Genomic DNA, 21,177 nt, shown 5'->3' with positions numbered 1-21,177 from the left:
CTCTCTATTCTTATTCCATCCTCAACTTCATAATCAGAGCATTTCTGTGGCACCTACCCTGTTTAATATGTAATCACTGTGTTGTTTTACTTTATCCCCCTTTCTGTTTTTTGTACTTATTAAAGTATTTCCACGTTAACATAGTACACGTTGCTCCTATCCACCAGAAACTTCCCTTTTACACCCCTGATGTCTCCCTTTAGATATAAGAGTCTGTCTGATATGTTTCTTTCACTTACGGTTTGAATCAGATTTTTGCCCCTTTGTACATCATTACATTTGTCGATAGGTCCCCCACAGCGGGCACCTTTGAGAGACCTCTTCAGTTTAAATTTTCCTCTTTTATGTTTTGCCTTCTTCTGGCATGGTTTCTTTGTCATACCCATTCTCTTTTCAGGTACATTTCATTTTCGCTTTCCCTCCGAGTGTATCACACCCCGACTGCACTCATCTGTCACTCCTTGCTGGAGTAATAACTATCTCTCCTAGTCCATTCACTTCGGTACTTACACTGCTTAGCCCAATGCCCTTCTCTCACACACGCATAACACCTTATTTTATTCCAATCCTGCTCATCTACCTTAGTATCAACCTTCCATTTTCTTATGCTCTATGCCCTTATATCCCCCTTTTGTGATTTCTCTAGGCTTGTGAGTAGCTTGTATGTCCTTCATTATTGTTTGGTATGCTTTTCTTACTCATAAATTCCCCTAACAATTTTTAAATTTGTTTTCTAACGCTGTTAGCTGTTTCTCTAAATATGCTATCTTCTTGTCTTCTTTTGTAGCTTTACTCTTGCCTTCTTCGGCGTCTTTTTCTGCTATTAATGTGTTCATATCCTTTCTTATGCCCCTGCGGTAATGGTTGTCTAGTCTTTTTTCTTCTTTGGCTGGTTTTAGGGCTGGGGAGTTAGGGATTTCGGATTTTGCGTAATATTTCTTTGCAGTACTTATCCTTAATACCCTCCAAAAATTTTCCCATTAAGATTTTGTCGAACATATCCCATTCCCCTTTGGATACTTTATTGGACGTTTTAACCTCCATGAACCTTTTATGGTAATCTTCCGCATTTTCGCGGCCCATCTGTACACAATTATTTAATAACCTAATCCCTTCTAAAAAGGTATTTTTAATGGAGAATAGTTTCCTCATCACACTGATGAACTGGTCCAGAGTTTCTGTTTCTAACATCTGTGTGGCTTCCTGAATTATTTTTTTGCACTATGCCTTCTAATTTGAATTTGGCTATAGTAAATCTCAAGATCTGATAGCCCTTCATTTTCTTTAATCATTTGTAATTTTTTTTAGAATTTTTCCACCCTTTCTGATGGTTCCCCTTTAAAGTTTTTTAAGTATTTACTGAGTTTTATGGACCCATTAAAACTATTTTCTATGCTGGAATTTGCCCCTAAGGATTCCTCCCTTTCATTGCTATTCTCACCTGTAGCCATCAGTGACCTTAAAAGCATTGTTTACACTTTCCCTATTCAAATTAATCTAATTAAAAACAATGGTCAACCTCAATTAATCAATCACCTTAACCAATCAATAACTTATTAATTAATAATTGACCTTCAATTAATTACAGTATAGTCTAATGATCGTTAAATTGTTTTTGAAATCATGATTCATTATTGTTTCTCTGCACAAGGCAATCTAATTAAAATAACAGTTTCATCCAGAGTTATTACATCTCAGGTACACAGTACACTATGTTTAATGATATTGTTTTTAAGATTGTTTATAAAATTATACTTTTTATTTTTGTAATTAATTTGTTCCTGCACTTATTAAAAAAAATAATAATATAATTGCCAACAATTATTAATACCACGTTCTCCCCCTCCCCTTTTTCTTTCCTATTAGAGGAATCTGTTGCATCGTTAATGGAAATGGGATTTAGTAAAGATGACTGCATTCATTCATTGAATAGTTGCAAGGGCAATGTGGAAGATGCTGGCCTTTGGCTAACACAGCATGCAACTGCCTATGTGGACCCTTTATGTAAATTGCAGGATGAAATTAAATGTGATTCCTATAATAAAGTAGCGTTGAATGGTTTAGAAATGAGAATTTCTTGTGGCTGTCTCTGCATAATTGATGACTGCAAAGGCGCAGATGTACCTCTTTTTGAACTAACAATTACAGGTAATTTTTTTTTTCCAGACCAGATTACTTTTTGTGAATTATTTGTTGCCTACATTTTTTTGTTTTAACCTCCAGGAACTTCATATTTAACTTTAACTTTTAATTAACCACAATCTGCTGTGAATATTTTCAGATTTCTTACAAATAATATTTTGATTTTAGCATTAGCAGAAACCATGTATAAGTATCACGTCCATTGCTACCAACTTACTAGATTTATGACAGATAATCTGTCATTTTTACTCAGTTGACCCCTTCTCCATCTCAGTATTGTAATATAGTTAGTGACAGAGTTTTTCTGTCCTTTTGCAAGAACTCAGTTTTTTGTAAAAAGACTGAGTGTCTTTCAACAAGATGCAAGTTGTGTGCACTTTTTGTAATTGATTTTGTTCCTTTTTAATTGATTGATTAATTCTCCTAATTATTTGTTTTTCCAGATATTTTTTGATATATTTACTTCCATAAAGGTTGATTTTTAGGCATGTTAGCATATATGCATAATGTACCTATTTTCTTCACTACATACATCTGTACATATGCACATAATAACTTGACCCTCAGTGCATGGATTTTCGTAAAATTTTATATTTCAGCATTCTTCAAAGATTTGTGAAATCAGTCTAAAATTTCATTAAAATCAGAGTCAGAAATCACAATTGTTTCTTTGTCTGTATGTGATAATTTGATTGAGTTATTGATCAGTTTATTACATGTGGTAATTGAGTTAATCCTTGGTAATCATATGTAACAACTCGATTACTGGTAACCCAATAAACAAGTTATTACATACGATTCTCATGGATTTTATTTTCATGAAATTTTATATTTGGTCTGTGAAAAAGATGATCCAAGAGTTTCTCTAGTACTTCCTTGAATTAATTCACACTACCCACTTCCACAACGCTAGATGGAAATTTGTTCAAACAATCAAATTCTAATTGAGGGCAAATTTCTACATCTATCCTGCAATCATCCTTCCTCAGTTTGAATTTATGCCCCCATTGTGTGTAATCTGAAAAAGAGGAAGGATATCATCAGCATTTAGCTAACTCGTTCTATTTAAAATCTTAGATCTCTTTGCAGGGGCTTAGTTTCCTGATGCTGAAATTTGCAGAACTAATGCTAAAAGATCAACTTCCTAAAATGAGGCCTCCAGACCTGTGTATGATACTGAAGATATGGCCTTGTGATTGCCTCTACAATGGTATAATTATCTCCTTATCCCTTCCAGCCAAATTCCTGTATATTATTGACAAAACACCATGAGCTGTCCTCATAGCCTGTCTACCATTACATCGCATCTTGTTTTACTGAATTTCATGTCCAACTGCTCAATTAGTCCCATATCTTTTTTCATTCTACATCATTCTGAGTGTGATACCACACAGTTGGCATATTAATATGGGATTTCTGCTACCCATATGGAATGCCCTGTATTTTTTGCTGTTAGATCTCAATTGCTACCTCTGCCCATCTCTCCAATTTTGCTGGCCTACTCTAATTACTTTCATTAATTGCCCTTCCATCTATATATTATCTGCAGACTGAGATATTAAGCCTGATATTAGTATTAATAGTGGCGTCAAATTATGCAAGAAAGCCATCTTATAAGGCATCAACAAGAAAAAAAAAAAAAAAAAACCCTCAGTTAGATTAACTTGCAGGTGCCTAGTCTCTAGATGCTGCAATTTGAAATACTGAAACCTTTCTTATTAAGACCACTCTTTTGTTCTCTTCACCAATTTTGTTGCCCTTCTCTGCACCCATTTCACCAGATTTACATCCTTCCTTATATGAAGCTGCCACACCTGTATGCGATACTCAATATGTGGCCTAACTATTCCCTTGTACAATGATGCCTTGCTTCCTTACATGAGAGAATTCTGAGGCCTTATGAAAATAATAACAGAAAAACAAGAATTAGCCTGCAGCAGTAGTACTTCTTACAAGTTTTTAAAATTGTAATGAATATAGATCCTACAAATATGAGTAATTTTGTGTGTGTGCATGCACAAAAATAATTATTAAAAGTTATGAAGCAGGTTTATAATAATTGCCTAATAGAAATATAACCTTTTCTTTCAGAATTAATCATATATCATTCATTTACAAAAGAAAAGGAAAGCAGCTCAAATTTTACGTTTAGAGGTGATTACTATAATAGAGCATTATCGGGATGGGAACCTATTATAGAACCTTGGAGGTGAGTTGATCACTTTGATTTTTAAGTAGAACCTTGGAAGTGAGTTGATCGCTTTGATTTTTAAGATATCAATATATCATGCGTATATACCGATGAGCCAAAACATTATGACCAGCGAGTTATGCAAATTGAAGCAACTGTAGGTGAACTACGGCGCGTGCACAGGTCAGCACACAGTATAAAAAATACCTGATAATGAGCTCCGTTAATCAGCGTTACTCTTTTTCTTCAGATTGGAAAGGCAGTGGACTTAAGCGAGTTTGACAAAAGCCAAATTGTAATGGACTGGGTCAGACCATATCCGAAATGGCACAGTTGGTGGGGGTGCTCGTGGTCAGCCATGGCTAGTACCTACCAAAAATGGTCCGAAGGGGGGAACCCATGAACTGCCAGTGAGGTGTTGGATGACCACGGCTCATCGATGCTCGAGGTGAGCGAAGGCTCTCTCAGTTTGTACATGGCAGCAGAAGGGCGACTTGGGCGCAACTATCCGGTAATTGGAATGCTGGTGACAGAGTAATGTGTCACAACACACAGTGCATCAAACCCTGCTGCGTAGCCCCAGGCCGTTCCAAGTGCCCATACTAACCACGGTTCGTTGGCGACAGCGCCTACAATGGGCATGCGAGCATTGAAACTGGACCTTGAGTGATTGGAAGAAGGTTGTCTGGTCTGATGAATCACGTTTCCTTTTGCACCATGTGGACGGCCGGGTATGTGTGCATCGTTTACCTGGAGAAGTGTTGGCACCTGGATGCACCATGGGATGAAAACAAGCTGGTGGCGGTGGTGTCATGCTTTGGGTGATGGTCTACTGGGATATCCTGGGTCCAGTCATCCATGTGCCGAGCCCTCTGACATCTACCACCCCCCCATCTGACCTACATACAGAAAAAGATCAGAAGATACTCTGCTCTGTTCATGAGGGCCTCCCGCAAGGATTGGGGCCTGCGGAGGAGAACCCTCAAGCTATTCTATAAAGCCGTATTCCTGCCTGCCATAACGTATGCCGCTGGCGTGTGGTACCGGAAGGCTACCACAGCCGTCAACAGAAGAAAACTGGACACCACGCAACGGTATATATTACTTATAATAACAAGAGCCTGCAATACTGTAAGCACACACGCCCTCCAGGCCCTGACAGGGACTCTTCCCCTAGACCTTGAAATAGTCTTCCGCGGCCTAATATATCAACTCTCCAAGGGACGTGAGGCTAACCATCTGAACTTCACTTTGGACCCTGAAACTGACCACAAATTGGAACGCAAACGGCTCCTCACACATCTCAGCCAGAGCTGGCAAACCCGCTGGCAGACATCAACCAAAGGTGAAATAACTAAAAAATTTATTCCTGATCTACAACTGGTGTACCCAAACTATCCACCTTGGCTTTCTCCTGGACTACTCGCCACCTACCTGTTGACCGGCCATGGCGCCATAAGAGGAAAACTCCATGGATTCGGATTGAGTGACACTCCCCTATGCCACTGCGGACTACGCGAGACATGGGAGCACTTGATGTACGACTGCCCACTGTACGAGGATCTCCGCTGCCGATTTATAACCACCACCCAAATAATGCTAAGAGACCAGGAATATCTGATACTAACTGAAAAAGATACTTATAGTGCCTTCACTCAATATGCGCAAGACCTCTTCACAAGAAGGCGGACTCTCCCGCATCCACCACCACAACAACCACCATGATATGATATGTGGACCTCCTTCGGACAGGACACAGCCTCATGAGTGACTTTCTATTCAGCTGAATTCCAACCAGTCCAATGAGACCGCAGAGCTTTCTGCATATGCCAGCCATAATGGCAATCGGTGCCGGCGCTTTTGCTGGACCCATCTTTCTTTCCCCCTCCCTCGGCGGTAGGGGAGGAGACAGGAGGTTTTTCCCTCCTGCCTTCTCCCCTACTCGCCAACCCAGATTTCCTCCTGGTGGGACATGGGCATGCCCCACTGACTTATAATGGGGCCGCCTCCTCTATCGACCCCATTTCTTCTGTCTTTCTCCCCCCAGTCTTCAGTCTCCTCTCCCTCTCTACCTGCTCGCCAGCGTATATCCCACAGGTCAAAATTTAATAGCTCCAAATTAAGTTCGCTCACATTTCGGTCTTTCAATCTAGCGATCAACCCACGCAAACGGTTTTTTTTTTTTTTTTTTTTTTTAAGGTCCTTGCCACTGAAATCTCAGGAAACTAGGTGGCAGGGCCTGCCAGAGTAAATAACTGTAATACTAGTGTACCTGGTCTGCCTCCACGGGGCGAAGTGTGGGCAACGTCGGGCCTCAGCTGGGGTCCGGCGGCTAAATGGCCAGAAGAACAACGGTACACAACATCACACACCTCAAGATCTATATACTCTTAAATCTCTGGCCTTTACAGTGAACTGTATCACACCACAATGTAAACTACGCGGAGATGGGGGAAACCCCTGGTGCCGTTTGACCCTAAACACACTTTACACTTTATGTAAACATCATTGCTGACCAGGTACACCCTTTCATGGCAACGATCTTCCCCCTCTGTCGGTGCAGTCTTTCAGCAGGATAATGCCCCATGCCACACCTCCCAGATTGTTTGAGATTGGTCTGCGGAAAGGAGACTTCATGAGGAAGACTTTTGGGTATTGCCCTGGCCTCCAAATTCCCCAGACATCAATCCCATCGAGCATCTGTGGCATGTGTTGGATCAGCAACTCTGATCTGCAGCGTCTCAGCCACAGACCTTATAGCAGTTGAATGATTTGCTGGTTTCGTGTTGGTACCAGATACTACAAGATAGATATAGAAATCTAGTAGCATCCATGCCTTGCTGGGTACGAGCTGTTTTGGTTGCACGAACAGGATCAACATCATATTAGGTAGGTGGTCATAATGTGTTGGTTCATCGGTGTATAATGATAGTAAAAAATTATTAAATCTTGTATTTGATTACTTCAACTTGTTTTTGATACTCACTTCAAAGTAGCTTTCATTTATGTGTAGAATTTTTTTTATTGGAAATATATATTTCTTAAGAAAAATAAGAAAAACTTAAGAAAAATACAAATATCTTGAACATTTTAATCTGTGCCCGCATGCACGCACACACTCACTCACTCACACTTTTATTATTATTATTATTATTATTAGCCATATGGTGCAAGGAAGTCTGAGGCTTATACTGCACCAGCCAAAAAAAAGTTAATTTACCCTAGGACCCAGAGAGAGAAAGAGAAAGAGAGAGAGAGAGAGAGAGAGAGAGAGAGAGAGAGAGAGAGAGATGTAGAAGGAAATCACCAAGAAAGAGAAGAATGATGATATCCAGCTCAGGACCCTGGGTGTGCCAAGCCCATACTCACCAGATGTGAGCCCCTTTACAAAGCTTTTGTAATGTTCTGCTATAATGTGCATTTTCGAAACACGAATTTGCTCCAACATGACTGATGTATTAGGGAACAATGTGAGTGTTTAGGAACACGTGTACTGTGTTATAGCAGAACTAACTGTACATAAATGTGGTTTGTTTTTTTGTTCTTGTTTTTTGTTTTGTTATGTTATGTTGAGATCCAATCATGAAAGGTATAATTATAGAAGGAAGCTTTTTCAAAGAATAGCAGCAGGAGAGATAAATGTTGATGGGAAAAAGTTTTTTTCTCTGTGTTTAGAGTTGGACAGTTTATGGATTCTGGTAACAGCTATAGAAAAAGCATTCAGTATAAACTAAACTAAACTAAACTGAAGTGTGTGTGTGTGTGTGTGTGTGTGTGTGTGTGTGTGTGTGTGTGTGTGTGTGTGTGTGTGTGTGTGTGTGTGTGTGTGAGAGAGAGAGAGAGAGAGAGAGAGAGAGAGAGAGAAAGAGAGAGAGAGAGAGAGAGAGAGAGAGAGATTGTAAGAATTGGATCATTAACATGACTGGCTTCCTTCATATAGAGCCTTGCAGCCTAGAGAAACTTTTGTGACAGTTCGAGATGTGGAAACATTATTCCCATGGTATGGAAGATTTCACATTTGTAAAGAATCAGCAAATGTTCAGAAAGATGGTAGCATGGAGAACAGAAAAAGAAAACCTAGTTTTTTTTCAATGCAAAGGAAGCACATATCTTTAATGTGCTTATGCTTACAGAGCAAGAAAGAAAATAGAATTCTTGTTATCTCCAATATCAGTATTAGTGTCAAATGGTATAAGAATGCAGTGTGATAGGGGGCCTTGCCTAGAAAGATGATGCAACAGCAGACTCTTTTTCTTTTAAACAAGACTGGTCTAAATTTTAGAATTGCAGTTGAAGTTTAATATAAATATTAAACCTCAATTTCAGTAAGCTGTTTTCTTTTCCACCTTAAAATATTACTTGCAGATCAGTGTTTAACAACTCTTTCAGCAATGTGTTTGCTGAATTTGGTTGGATCCCTCATGAATCTTTATGTAAGCTAGCCATTCAGAGCGTTTTTTTTTTTTTTTTTTGTGCAACTTCAAAATTTTCTAAAAAAATGAAAACTTTGTACATGAATGCTTAAAATATTGTATGTTGTTATTTGTACGGTATTGCTTAAACACTAAAGAAGTTATTGTCAAAACTCATATCTGAATTTCAAAATATTCATAAAAAATTAAACTTGTAAAAAAAAAAAAAAAAAAGTTGTAAATAAAACACACTACTTTTTTTATGCAAGAATACCCTCTATGTCCATCTATATATCTCTTAATTTGATTTTATCAAATTCCAAAGAAATTCTTCAATTTCAGTTTTTGTATGGCTAAGCTGAGGCGAACAAGTGTGATCTTCTTCTCCAGTTTTCATTCATACTGTTATAAACTGTGTATGCAATTAGTTGTAAGTGCAGATAAGAGCTTGCAGCATGTACTGGAAAATGTTTACAATATAAAAGGAATGTATTGTTTAATGTGACATTTAAAATATAGATCTTTGTGCATAATCTCTTAGTCAAAACTTGTTAAAGTCTCAATTTATTTATACAAATTACCTTCCACAACACCAGATAGAATTTTATTTCAACAATCACTGATTTGTTCACTAGCTAAAAGAAATTTTCATACTTCTCTTTTATCATCCTTTTTTCAGATTCACTTTGTCCCTTTTTATGTGAAGGCGCCTCCGTAGCCAGGTGGGAAGGAGCAACAGTGCGTAGCACACGCTTCTTGATTAGACCGGGGTTCGAGCCCGTCACCACCAAATACGGAGAATGCGGAAAGGTCAGGGAATGACCACCGCATATTCCCGGAGCAATATGGCCTTAGTTGCTAATGCTCCTAAAAAAAAAAAAAAAACCAAACCAACCTTTTTATGTTTCGTCTGAGAAGAGGGTAAGGACACATAGCTGCCTAGTTTCCAGGAAATGCAGTTTCCAAAATTGATGTTGTTCTTGGTAAGAGCATCCTTTTCACAAGTTCACAAAGGGAGTTAGTTCTGTTTGCAATATTCAGTGTGCAGCCTAACCAATACCTTCCAGATTAGCATTACTGGGATCCAATGCCCACACCTTGGTTCCAGGGTTACTTCATTGGGATCTGGTGTGTGTGCAGCCATCCCCTGCAACCTGTTGAAACTCAGAAAGGGGGATTCTGGTTTAGATGCCCAGCACTAATCTTTGGCCCCTGCTTCAACAAGACGGGAGGTCTGGGACTTGCTCAGATCAGTTAGCAGGTGGTTCTTACTGCTCGGGTTAACTGCATTCCAATAAGTCATCTTCCCAACCTTTGGTCCTGGGACTGATCCAGACTTACTGAAAATGTGGGTATGATGCTCCTAAGTGAAATTGGCATCCACTTGTAGGCTTCACCTCGTAGGATCCTGTAGCAGGTGATGGACTTAGTGCATTTGAAATTTTTATTATTCTCCTATGAGTAATCTGAATAAATCCTTTTTCTTCTGGGACTCCAACAAGGGCCCCTATCTAACCGATTGGACAATACCGATAACACAAGTTCAGAAAGACATGGAACTAAGGATAGGCCACCATCAGTGACACCAATATTTCTCATTCTCCATTCCCCTGGAGAGAAGTCAATCGGGAAAATGTCACCCTTCTTCATCCAGAAAAGGTTAGAAGGTTAACAGGATCTCCAAACTCTGTCAAACGGCTATGCTCTGGAGAAGGTTGAGTTTAAGCTGCAAGACTAAATTGTACACAGCAACTTCTAAAAGCCACATTAATAGGGGAATAACTATTATCATAACCCCTAATAAAACTCAACTGTTCACATGATATCATATCAGAGTAGAATCTTATTCATGACTCTGAAGAAGTGATTTGCTCTGAATTAAATGTTCAAGTTATGACAGCTGTCAAGAGAATCTCATCTCTATGCCAGTTCTCATCCTTACATTCAACACTCCTTGGGCTCCAAGTTCCACCAAGACAGGCTACTCAAACTGCAGAGTGAGTATTTTTGTTCCAAATCCACAGAGGTGCTTTAAATGCTAAAAATACAGCCACTCTCAACCAGCATGTTGTCCCTCCCCTGCCTGTGCTCAATGTGGTGCCAAAGACCAAGAGAGCAAGGAATGCTTAGCTTCTAAACCAAGTTGTATTAACTGCCATGGAGAGTACCCTGCATATTCTCAAGTGTGCCAGAGAGGGAAAGATGAAAAAGAAATTCAAAAAATAAAAACAGAGCTGAATCTATCAGCCAGAAAACACATCCAACCAATAAATAGTGCTGCCAAGCCTTCATATGTCCAAAAAAGGGAAGTGTACCATTTGGACCCAAAGTGATGTGACTGTCCACCAAGAGAGTCATTCACTCCCTTGTGCACTATTTATTGAGTTCACAAAAGCCTACTCAAAAATCTCAGTCAGCTACCACTCATATCTATACCCCCCTAGTGCTCCACCTCTTCCAAAAAAACTCTAAAAAAATTGGAAGAGCCACCACCAACCCAATAAAAAATGGATTTCAAAGTGTAAGAGGTACAGGACAAATTTGTCCTGGAAGTCTTTGTGAAGGAAGGAAAAGAAATGGATGATACAGGCCGATGCCCATTCTTTACAAAGAGAAATAAATCCAGGATGGAGAAAATAAAGTGCTTATTCCCATTGGGCAGATGCAACAAATCTTAAGAATGGCTGCATTCAACCTCTTGCAATTGAATTGCTGTGGATTCTGTCAAAATTGTTATGACATAAAGGCCCTTCTGCATAAGCATGAGAAAACTTGCTTTTGCTTACAGGAGATGTATTTCAAGGCAAATGAGGACCCTTACTTGTATAACTACTCAATTTTTTTCAAAGAAGACCTCGGGATGGACCTGCCTATAGAGGAATCGGCATCCTTCTGTGTAACCATATCCTCCCCTTTCAAGCTACTCCATTTGACACCAATTTAGCGGAAGTAGCAGTTCATCTTACAATAGGATTCTTCTTAATTTTTTGCTCATTATATTCACCACTTGGGAATGATATCTTCCAATCAGACCTTTATGATCTCTTTAGGGAATTGCTGCCCCCTTTTCTGCTACCAGGGGATTCAAAGATTCAGTGCTTTGTGGGATAGTGCTGATATGAATGTAAGGGTTGGATTATTGAGAACATCCTCGAAAACAGTGACCTGTCCCTTCTAAATGTGGAACATAACACTTTTTTCAAAATTACTTGTACATTTACTGTTATTGGTATTTCCTTATGGTCCTCTTCTCTCCTCCCTGTTTGTGCATAGGAGGTTGAATACAACCTTTATGGTAGTGATCACTTCTCCATGATATCCACCCTTTGCAATGGGAGACTATGCTGCCCGTCTAGGATACTACATTGAAAGATTGAACATGCTGACTGGAATGCCTTCAAAGAACTGGTACTGTTTGATACCACCACAGTTCTTTTACACATCAATCTTAATACCAACTGAGATATCAAGCAAGAAAAAAGTGTCACATGGAACTGCACAGAATATGGCTGGTATGCTGGGCAGAAAGTACCAAAGGTGAAATAACTAGACAATTTTTACCGGAGGTAAAAATGACTAATTCAAAGGCTCCACTCTGATTTTTTCCGAGGTGTTTATGCAACATTCTTCCTTGCATACATGGATCCTTCAAGGCTAAACTGACCTTCCTGGAAATTACTGACGATCGTATGTGTAACTGCAGTGAAAGTAAAATGTCAGAGCACGTTATGTATCACTGCTTATGATGATTGCAGGTATTTCCTAATTTCTAAAATCCGTGCCCTGCCAAATGGTCAAGGGCATCTTTTTGTTACACAGGAGTGCTACTACAATGTTCCGACTGACTATACGCAGGTGGTGTTGTAGATTTGCTTGAGCATGTACAGAGAAGGGCAACAAGATTGGTGAGGGGAATGAAGGAATCCTCTTACCAAGAGAGGCTTAAGTTCTGCAAATTGCAGTAGCTGGAGACTAGGCACCTGTGCGGTGATCTGATTGAGGTGTATAAGGCCTTGAATGGGTTGAGCACGCTGAATTCTAATGGGATTCTTCCACTTGTTCAGATTACGAACCTAAGGGGGCATAAATTCAAATTAAGAAAGGGAAATTAAGAATAGATGTGAGGAAATTTGCCTTTAGCCAGCGGGTGGTTAATTGCTGGAACAAACTTTAATCTGTCATTGTGGAAGTTGGGGGAATAACGTTGATATTACATATTTGGATCTTAGAAAGGCTTTTAATACTGTTGCACATGGAAGACTGCTGCACAAATTGGAGCAGTGTGGCATTGGAGGCAAATTGCTGCTATGGATAAAGGGATGGTTGAGGGGGAGAAGACAGAGAGTGGTAATCAATGGACACTGCTCATTGTGGACTAATGTTATTAGTGGAGTTCCTCAGGGTTCACTGTTGTGTCCATTGTTTTTTCTGTATTTATAAATGATATTGATGATGGTATTAGCATTAGTAGAGGCATTTGATGCAAGAAAGCAAGCTTATGCAGCATCAGCCAAAAAAAAAAAAAAAAAAACCACTTCCACTTCACCCCTCTGTTCGTTTGAAATACCTGTCCAGCTGAGCCTTAAACTTATTTACGCTATCAACTTCCATGACAAGGGATGGAAGTCTGTTCCACCAACCAACCACCCGCTGGCTAAAGGCAAATTTACGCACGTCTATCCTACATCTGTCTTTCCTCAATTTGAAAGTATGCCCTCTCAGGTGATTATTCTGAGCAAGAGGAAGAATCCTTTAGTATATCAAGCTTAATGTCCAAGTTTGCAGAAAAGGTTGTTAAGGACACTACTGATGCTATGCTACTGCAACAGGATCTGGAAAGGCTGAATACATAGGCTGAGAGATGGCAAATGAAGTTTAACATTGACAAATGTAAAGTACTACATATGGGAAACAGTAACCCCAGAGCAACGTATCAACTCAGTGATACTGACAGTGGTAGAGAATGAAAAGGGCCTGGGGGTAATTGTGCAGGCAGATATGAAGTTCTCTGAGCAGTGCAGACGGGCTGCAAGAGTAGCTCATGGTGTCTTGTCAATGATATACAGGAATTTTTCTAGCAGGGATAATGGGTGATTATTCCCTTGTATAAGGCAATAGTCAGGCCACACCTTATATACAGGTCTGGAGGCCTCATTTCAAGAAGGATGTAGAGCTGCTGGAACGAGTACAGAGAAGGGCAACAAGATTAGCGAATGGAACAAAGGGTTGCTCTTACGAAGAAAAGCTTAAGTTTTGACTATTACAATGTCTGGAGACTAGGCACCGGTGAGGTGATCTGATAGAGGTGTATAAAGCTATGAATGGTTTGAGCATGCTCAATGCTGATGGGATTCTTCCTCTTTCGCAGAATAATCACCTGAGAGGGCATAAATTCAAATTGAGGAAAGACAGATGTAGGATAGATGTGCGGAAATTTGCCTTTAGCCAGCGAGTTGTTGGTTGGTGGAACAGACATTCATCCCTTGTTGTGGAAGTTGATAGCCTAAATAAATTTAAGGCTCAGCTGGACAGGTATTTTGAACGACCATAGGGATGAAATGGGAGTTGTTTTTTTTTTTTTTTTTTTTTTTGGGCTGATGCTACATAAGCTTGCTTTCTTGCATCATATGCCTCTACGAATGCTAATGCTAAAATTGATAGGTTAAATAAATTTGAGGAGGAACTGGACAGGCATTTGGAGGGAATGGTGTGTTTTTTTTTTTGGGCGCTGATGCTGTATAAGCTTATACATTTGCTTTCTTGCATCACATGCCACTTACTACATCTGGAGCCTCCGTAGCTAGGTGGGAAGGAGCAGCAGTGCGTAGCACACGCTTCTTGATTAGACCGGGGTTCGAGCCCATCACCACCAAATTCGGAGGATGCGGAAAGGTCAGGGAATGACCACCGCATATCCCAGGAGAAATATGGCCTTAGTTGCTAATGCTCCTAAAAACCAAATAACAACAACAACAAACTACTACTTCTACTACTTGCCAACTGAATATAAATGGGACCCAAAGAGTCCAATATTCTGTTGGGGCTCCAGCTTAAGTGGTCCTGTCTAAAATATACAAATTTTACCACTGGATATGACACTACCTGATTTGACTGCAAATACCTAATGGTGTAGGGTGCTGTCTCTGCTACAACGTAGGATTATCCCAGAGTAGATTTCCTGGGTGGCGCCTCAGCACACTGACAGTGCTGACACCCAGCGTGTTTGGGGTGAATTCAGGGCAATTCAGCTGCCAGAGCAACCCTGACTATACAAAGGGCTTCACAACTATAAAGGTATGAATTGCTGATGCTCTCACAGTGTGAGATAACTGCCTAGACTCGGGCACTAAACTAACTGCTGTCACCTCAGTGGCATGGGACTCCAGATCTAGAGGAACCTTGAATAAATTCAAGAAGTCAGATCAGGGGAAGTCAGATCTAGAGGAACCTTGAATAAATAAAGCACTAATCAAAACATTTATTTCAGTCACATGACTGGTACAAATAGCAAGTACCACTGGTTATCTGAGGGAGGAGGCCCCGGGTGCCAAGCGTTCCGTGGTCAAGCGATTTCAGTGCGTTCGTTAAAGCAATCCTTCTAAAGAGCTTTTGCCAGATAAATATTTTTTTCGTTCTAAATACCGTTTTCCTCATTTTCTCTTAGAGTAGCTCTTTCGCACTACAGGAAGTAGGCAAAGGCCCAGAAAGGAAAGTCTCCTTTCTGTTTCTTTTTTTTCTCTCACTAACAGAACTAACAGCCGCTTGGTCACCTTGTGGCACTGCTCCTGCCTTCCCGTGGTGGGGCCGGAAACCTGAAAGGAAAAGTTATCCTTCTGGGGCCAAAAGGAGCAAATATAGAAACCGATTTCCACCGCTCAAGACTCTAAATCCTGCTTCTATGGATTTGCAATCAAATGATTCACAATCAAACCCGGAAGAGAATGAAAACAGATGTACCTCAAATTGAATATCCATCTTTCCTCATCAGTCATTGGGTACATCGTCTCCTTTTTATATACAAAAATGTTTAGAGAGTATAGCCGGATCACCAAAAAGGTAAGAAAACTGAAATTTGGCGACATATTAGTTGAAACCATCAACTGTAAATATTGAGTCTCTTCTCAAACTTACATCATTTGGTGGAGTCTGAGATCCTTAATAGCTCCAAAGGAGTCATTTCCGAATGGGATCTATTGAACGTCAAGGAGGAGTATGGTCTTGGAGTTCTTGCATAAGCAAGGCAAAGCAAGGCAAATAATGCTAAAAAAAGATGGAGAATTTGTTCCTACTTGAAGCATCATTCTTACTTTTTCTACACCGAACCTTCCTTCATCAGTAAAAGCAGGATACCTAAACTGCCGCATCCATCCTTATATCCCAAATCCAATTCGATGCTACAAGTGTCAGAAGTTTGGGCATTCCCAAACTGTCTGCCAAGGAGATTCAATTTGCTCAAACTGCAGATCAAAGGAACGTGTCCATATTGATTGTAATGCCGAATCATCACGGTGTCCAAACTGCAAAGGCAACCATTCAGTCTTTTATAGATCCTGTGAGCAATGGAAGCTGGAGAAAAAAATCCAGAAATACAAAGTGGAGAACAAGGTCACATACCCTGAAGCAAAAAAGCACCTACTATAAAACATGCTTAAACGTACATATGCTGAAGCATCCAAAAGATACCAAACAGTTTCAATGCAAACAGATATATTAGTTCCATCAGAATTGTCAATTTCTGAATGGCCTCAATCATTGCTATCACCTGCATCACAGTTAACAAAACACCAAACAGTGGATAGGACAAACAATACCCTGATCTCGATACCATCTACTGCTAAATCAGATCCAGTTTGCCAGATCAGAAGGAAAATTCAGTTCATGTTAGAAAGAAATTATCTGATAACACAGCTATGGATATTGCAGAAAATAATACTTATAACAAAGTCATTCTAGATCTTTATGCAGAAGACGACATGGACTCGCATCCATTCTTTTCAAAAAAGAACAAAATAAAAATTGACCAGAGCAACATTAAAAAATAGACAGATTCGACTTCTAATTCAAAACCTACACAATGAACAACAACATAGTTCAATGGAATTGCAGAGACTTTTTCAGCAACATAGATGACATATATGAATTAATTGCCCGTTGTCATCCTGTGAGCATATGCCTACAAGAAACAAATCGAACATCGAACACCTCAAGTGTCCATGCCAGTTAAATATTACACTCTATTTCGACAAGACAGGACAAACAGTGCTCATGGTGGAGTGGCTATACTTATAGACTCAAGGGTTCCTTGCAAGCAAATTCCTCTTCAAATTGCTTTTAGAAGCTGTTGCGGCTCGTGTAATGATTGGCATTGCTTTAATGATCGTTTCAATATCAGCAGTGTACGATTCATGAACTAGAAATCCTTGTGTTGCAATTACCATCACCAGTCTGCTTATTAGGAGACTTTAATGGACACCATCCTTTATGGAGATCCCCCATCTCAGAATCAACGGAGAACTCATTGAAATACTACTAGACAGACAGAATTTAACATTACTGAACACAGGCTTACCCACTTACATTCATTTTCCTACTGGAGCATCATCTGCAATAGACCTCTCAATCTTCTCTCCGATCCTCTTCCCAAGTGTCGAATGGACAACACTTAACAATCCTCTCAACAGTGATCACTATCCAGTAATATGCAGAATTCAAACAACCAATTCCAATTCCACAAATGAAATGGAAATTTTCCGAACAAGACTGAACAAAATATAAAAGTCGTGTCTCTTTTGATGATCACATCATTGAGTCTTCCTCTATCAATACCATCACCAAGCACATCACAATGCAGATGCTATCAGCTGCAAAAGTTGCCATCCCACAGTCTCAAATAAGAAATCGTAGACATACCAATCACTGGTGGAACGATGATTGTAACAAGGTGAAAGAGAAAAGAATGCAGCATGGAACTTATTTCGAAAATATCCTACCACTGCCAACCTTATTAATTATAAGAAACTTAGAGCCAAGGCACGGTACATCAGGCGAAAGGCTAAAAAAGACTCTTGGATAAAATTTGTTTCATCAATCAATAAAGATACTGAAGCCAGAATAATATGGAAAAAAATAAGACAGCTAAATGGTAAATACCTTACATTACCTGCACCTATTCTTAACTGGAATGGGAAGGAGATCTCTAATCCTAAAGATATTGCAAATGCCTTAGAAACTGTGTTCTCTGAATTGTCCACCTCCATTGCATATCATCCATCATTCCAAAAAATTAAAGCTGATGCTGAGAAATTCAAACTAAACTTCAAAACTACCCTCCGTTTACCCTATAATCAACTGCTCACACTATCAGAATTGAAAGAATCTATAAATAGTTCCCACAGCAGTGCCCCTGGCCCTGACGGAATTTACTATGTAATGCTTAAACATCTAGATCAGCAATCGTTATCCTCACTGCTAAAATTTTACAATCAGATATTTTATGAACACACATTCCCGAGCTCCTGGCAACATTCAAATGTAATTGCTATCCCTAATCCAGGAAAAGATCATTCGACTCCTAACAACAATAGACTGATCTCTCTAACTAGCTGCTTAAGTAAAACTTTAGAAAAAATGGTGCACCATTGATTAACATGGTACCTTGAGTCTAGAAATGTAATCAGCAACAATCAGTTCAGTTTTCAGAAGAATAGATCATCCTTAGATCTCATGATAAAGGCTGAATCAAACATAAGAAATGCTTTTATCGGGAATCAACATCTCGTCATGGTGTGTCTCAATATAGAAAAAGCTTTCGATACCACATGGCATTACAGAATCCTAAAGGATCTCTATTCATATAGATATGAAAGGGCATTTACCATATTTTATTCAAAACTTCCTTTTCCACAGGACTTTCCAAGTTCGATACTGGCAGGTTCTGTCCTCAGTGCCATTCTATTTGCTATACGAATTAACAATATCACAAACAGCATTCCAAACACTGTTGACTCATATATTTATGCTGATGATCTTACCTTAGCCTGTCATTCTCAGACTATAAATTATATTGAGAGGCAATTACAAATATCAATAAATAATATTGAACTGTGGATAACACAAAATGGATACAGGCAATCAAACCACAAATCTACAGCCATGCATTTCTGCAACAAGTGTAAAATGCATCCAGAACCCGAGTTACGCTTGGCCAATCATTCTCATCCAGTCGTGAACAGTATTCGTCTCCTAGGGTTAATTTTGATAAGAATTTAAATTTTCAGGAGCATGTTAAACATCTACAATCCACCTGCCTTAAGAAAATGAACATATTCCGGGCCATCTCTAGTAAATCCTGGGGTGCAGACCGTTATACGCTGCTCCACTTGTATAGGTCTCTAATTAGATCTCAGCTAGATTATCGAGCACCTGTTTATGACTCTGCTAGAGAGAACTTTGGCTCGTCTTGCTCCTATCCAACACTCTGCCCTTAGGATTGCCCTGGGTGCATACAGAACATCACCAGTTCAAAGTCTGTATGTTTAGGCTAACGAACCTCCACTCAGTATCAGAAGAAAGATGTTATTGTTGAACTACTCGAGCTAAAATTAAAAGCTTCCCTAGTCATCCTATTTGGCCACTAATGTATGATCTTCAGTGGAGAACACACTATGGAAACAAACCCAGAACAATCTGAACTACCAGTATCAGATTATAGAACCTATTAGAATGCTGGAATGTTTACTTTCATAATATCAGCAGAGATTTAAAAGCTCCGGATCCCCCATGGATTACCTTAAATCCTTCGTATGATGATTACTTTGAAAAATGGGTAAAAGGTGCTGTAGCAAATATTAACATCAGACAACTGTATCTTGTGTTCATGAAGAAAATTATTCCCACTTTTCTAAGATCTACACTGATGGTTCAAAGTCTGGCAATAAAGTGGGTGCAGCTGCTGCCTTCCCAAATACAACTGTTTTTATTCCACTTCCAGCTTGAATGCAGCAGCTATTCTGCTGAGCTCTATGCAATTAAACTTGCCCTGGAAAATATTTCACTCCTGTCGATCGATAAAAGTATAGTATACACAGATTCCAAGAGTACTCTCTTACCTCTCACAAACACCTCGCCTTGCAATCCTTTGGTAAAGCTAATAAGACATGAGCTGATACATCTCATGTCTTATCTCATCTGATACACTTAAGGAGGTAGAAAATGAAAAAGACCTGGGAGTAATTGTGCAGTCAGATATGAAGTTTTCTGAGCAATGCAGACAGGCTGCCAGGGCAGGTCCTAGGGTTTTTTCAATGATATACAGGAATTTTGTTAGCAGGGAAAAGGAGGTGATGGACAGATTCGCTCTGTATAAGGCAATGGTCAGTCCACGCCTTGAGTACTGCGTGCAGGTCTGGAGGCCTCATTTTAGGAAGGATGTAGATTAGCTTGAGCGTGTACAGAGAAGGGCAACAATATTTGTGAGGGGAATGAAGGGATCCTCTTACCAAGAGAGGCTTAAGTTCTGCAAATTACAATGGTTGGAGATTAGGCACCTGTGCGGTGATCTGATTGAGGTGTATAAGGCCTTGAATGGGTTGAGTATGCTGAATTCTGATGGGATCCTTCCACTTGTTCAGATTACGAACCTAAGGAGGCATAAATTCAAATTAAGAAAAGACAGATGTAGAATAGATGTGCGGAAATTTTCCTTTAGCCAGCGGGTGGTTAATTGCTGGAACAAACTTCCATCTGTCGTTGTGGAAGTTGATAGGTTAAATAAATTTAAAGAGGAACTGGACAAATATTTAGAGGGGATTGTTTTGTAATTTTTTTTTGGCTGATTCTGCATAAGCTCATACACTTGCTTTCTTGCATCACATGGCACTATTACTACTATCTCCATGATCAACATCGCACTCCTGGATCCCAGGTCACAGTGGTATTCCTGGAAATGAGCACGCTGATGATGCTGCAAAGCATCCCTCCAACATAGCCTTAACAAATGATCTGTTCTCCTATCCTGATTATAAATACCAAATACAGGAAATATGTATAGAACAGTAGACACTTCTGTGGAAAAAGCAAACACATAATAAACTGTTTCAACTGAAATTTGAACCACAATTATTTACATCTAGCCTCTGTAAATTTAGAAAGGAAGAAGTACTTCTAGCCAGAACCCAAATTGTCCATACTCACCTCACTCATCTGTTTCTGCTCACAGGAAATGAACCTCCTCAATGCACGCACTGTTTGCAACCGCTCTCAGTGAAGCACATTCTGATTGAATGTACCTTGTTCAGCACTGCCAACAGTCTACTTTTAGCTCCATCTCAAACCCCTTGTCACTCAACAGCATCATAGGTAGATGCAAAACTCTCAGAATTTTTCACCTACTTGAAAAAAATTAAAATGTGTTATCAATTCTAATTGCTCCCA

The 21,177-nt window shown here is 39.6% G+C and overlaps 1 protein-coding gene across 6 annotated transcripts in view; it reads left to right on the top strand.

Annotated features, from left to right (window-relative positions):
- The window catches only part of LOC150079291 (intermembrane lipid transfer protein VPS13D-like), a 1,618,665-nt gene that overhangs the window by 1,054,258 nt on the left and 543,230 nt on the right, over window positions 1-21,177 (top strand). For all 6 annotated transcript variants that reach the window (XM_090383928.1, XM_090383929.1, XM_090383926.1 and 3 more), the window contains 2 exons: window positions 1,867-2,148; window positions 4,234-4,351. In XM_090383928.1, coding sequence (XP_090240054.1) covers window positions 1,867-2,148; window positions 4,234-4,351 — 400 coding nt within the window. The remainder of the gene's footprint in view (window positions 1-1,866; window positions 2,149-4,233; window positions 4,352-21,177) is intronic.

Source organism: Mastigoproctus giganteus, chromosome 10 (assembly GCF_048544385.1).
Source record: "Mastigoproctus giganteus isolate SK-2022 chromosome 10, ASM4854438v1, whole genome shotgun sequence".
Lineage (NCBI taxonomy): Eukaryota > Metazoa > Arthropoda > Arachnida > Uropygi > Thelyphonidae > Mastigoproctus > Mastigoproctus giganteus.
Note: the sequence above shows the minus strand (reverse complement) of the source record. Positions and strands in the feature narration are given on the sequence as shown.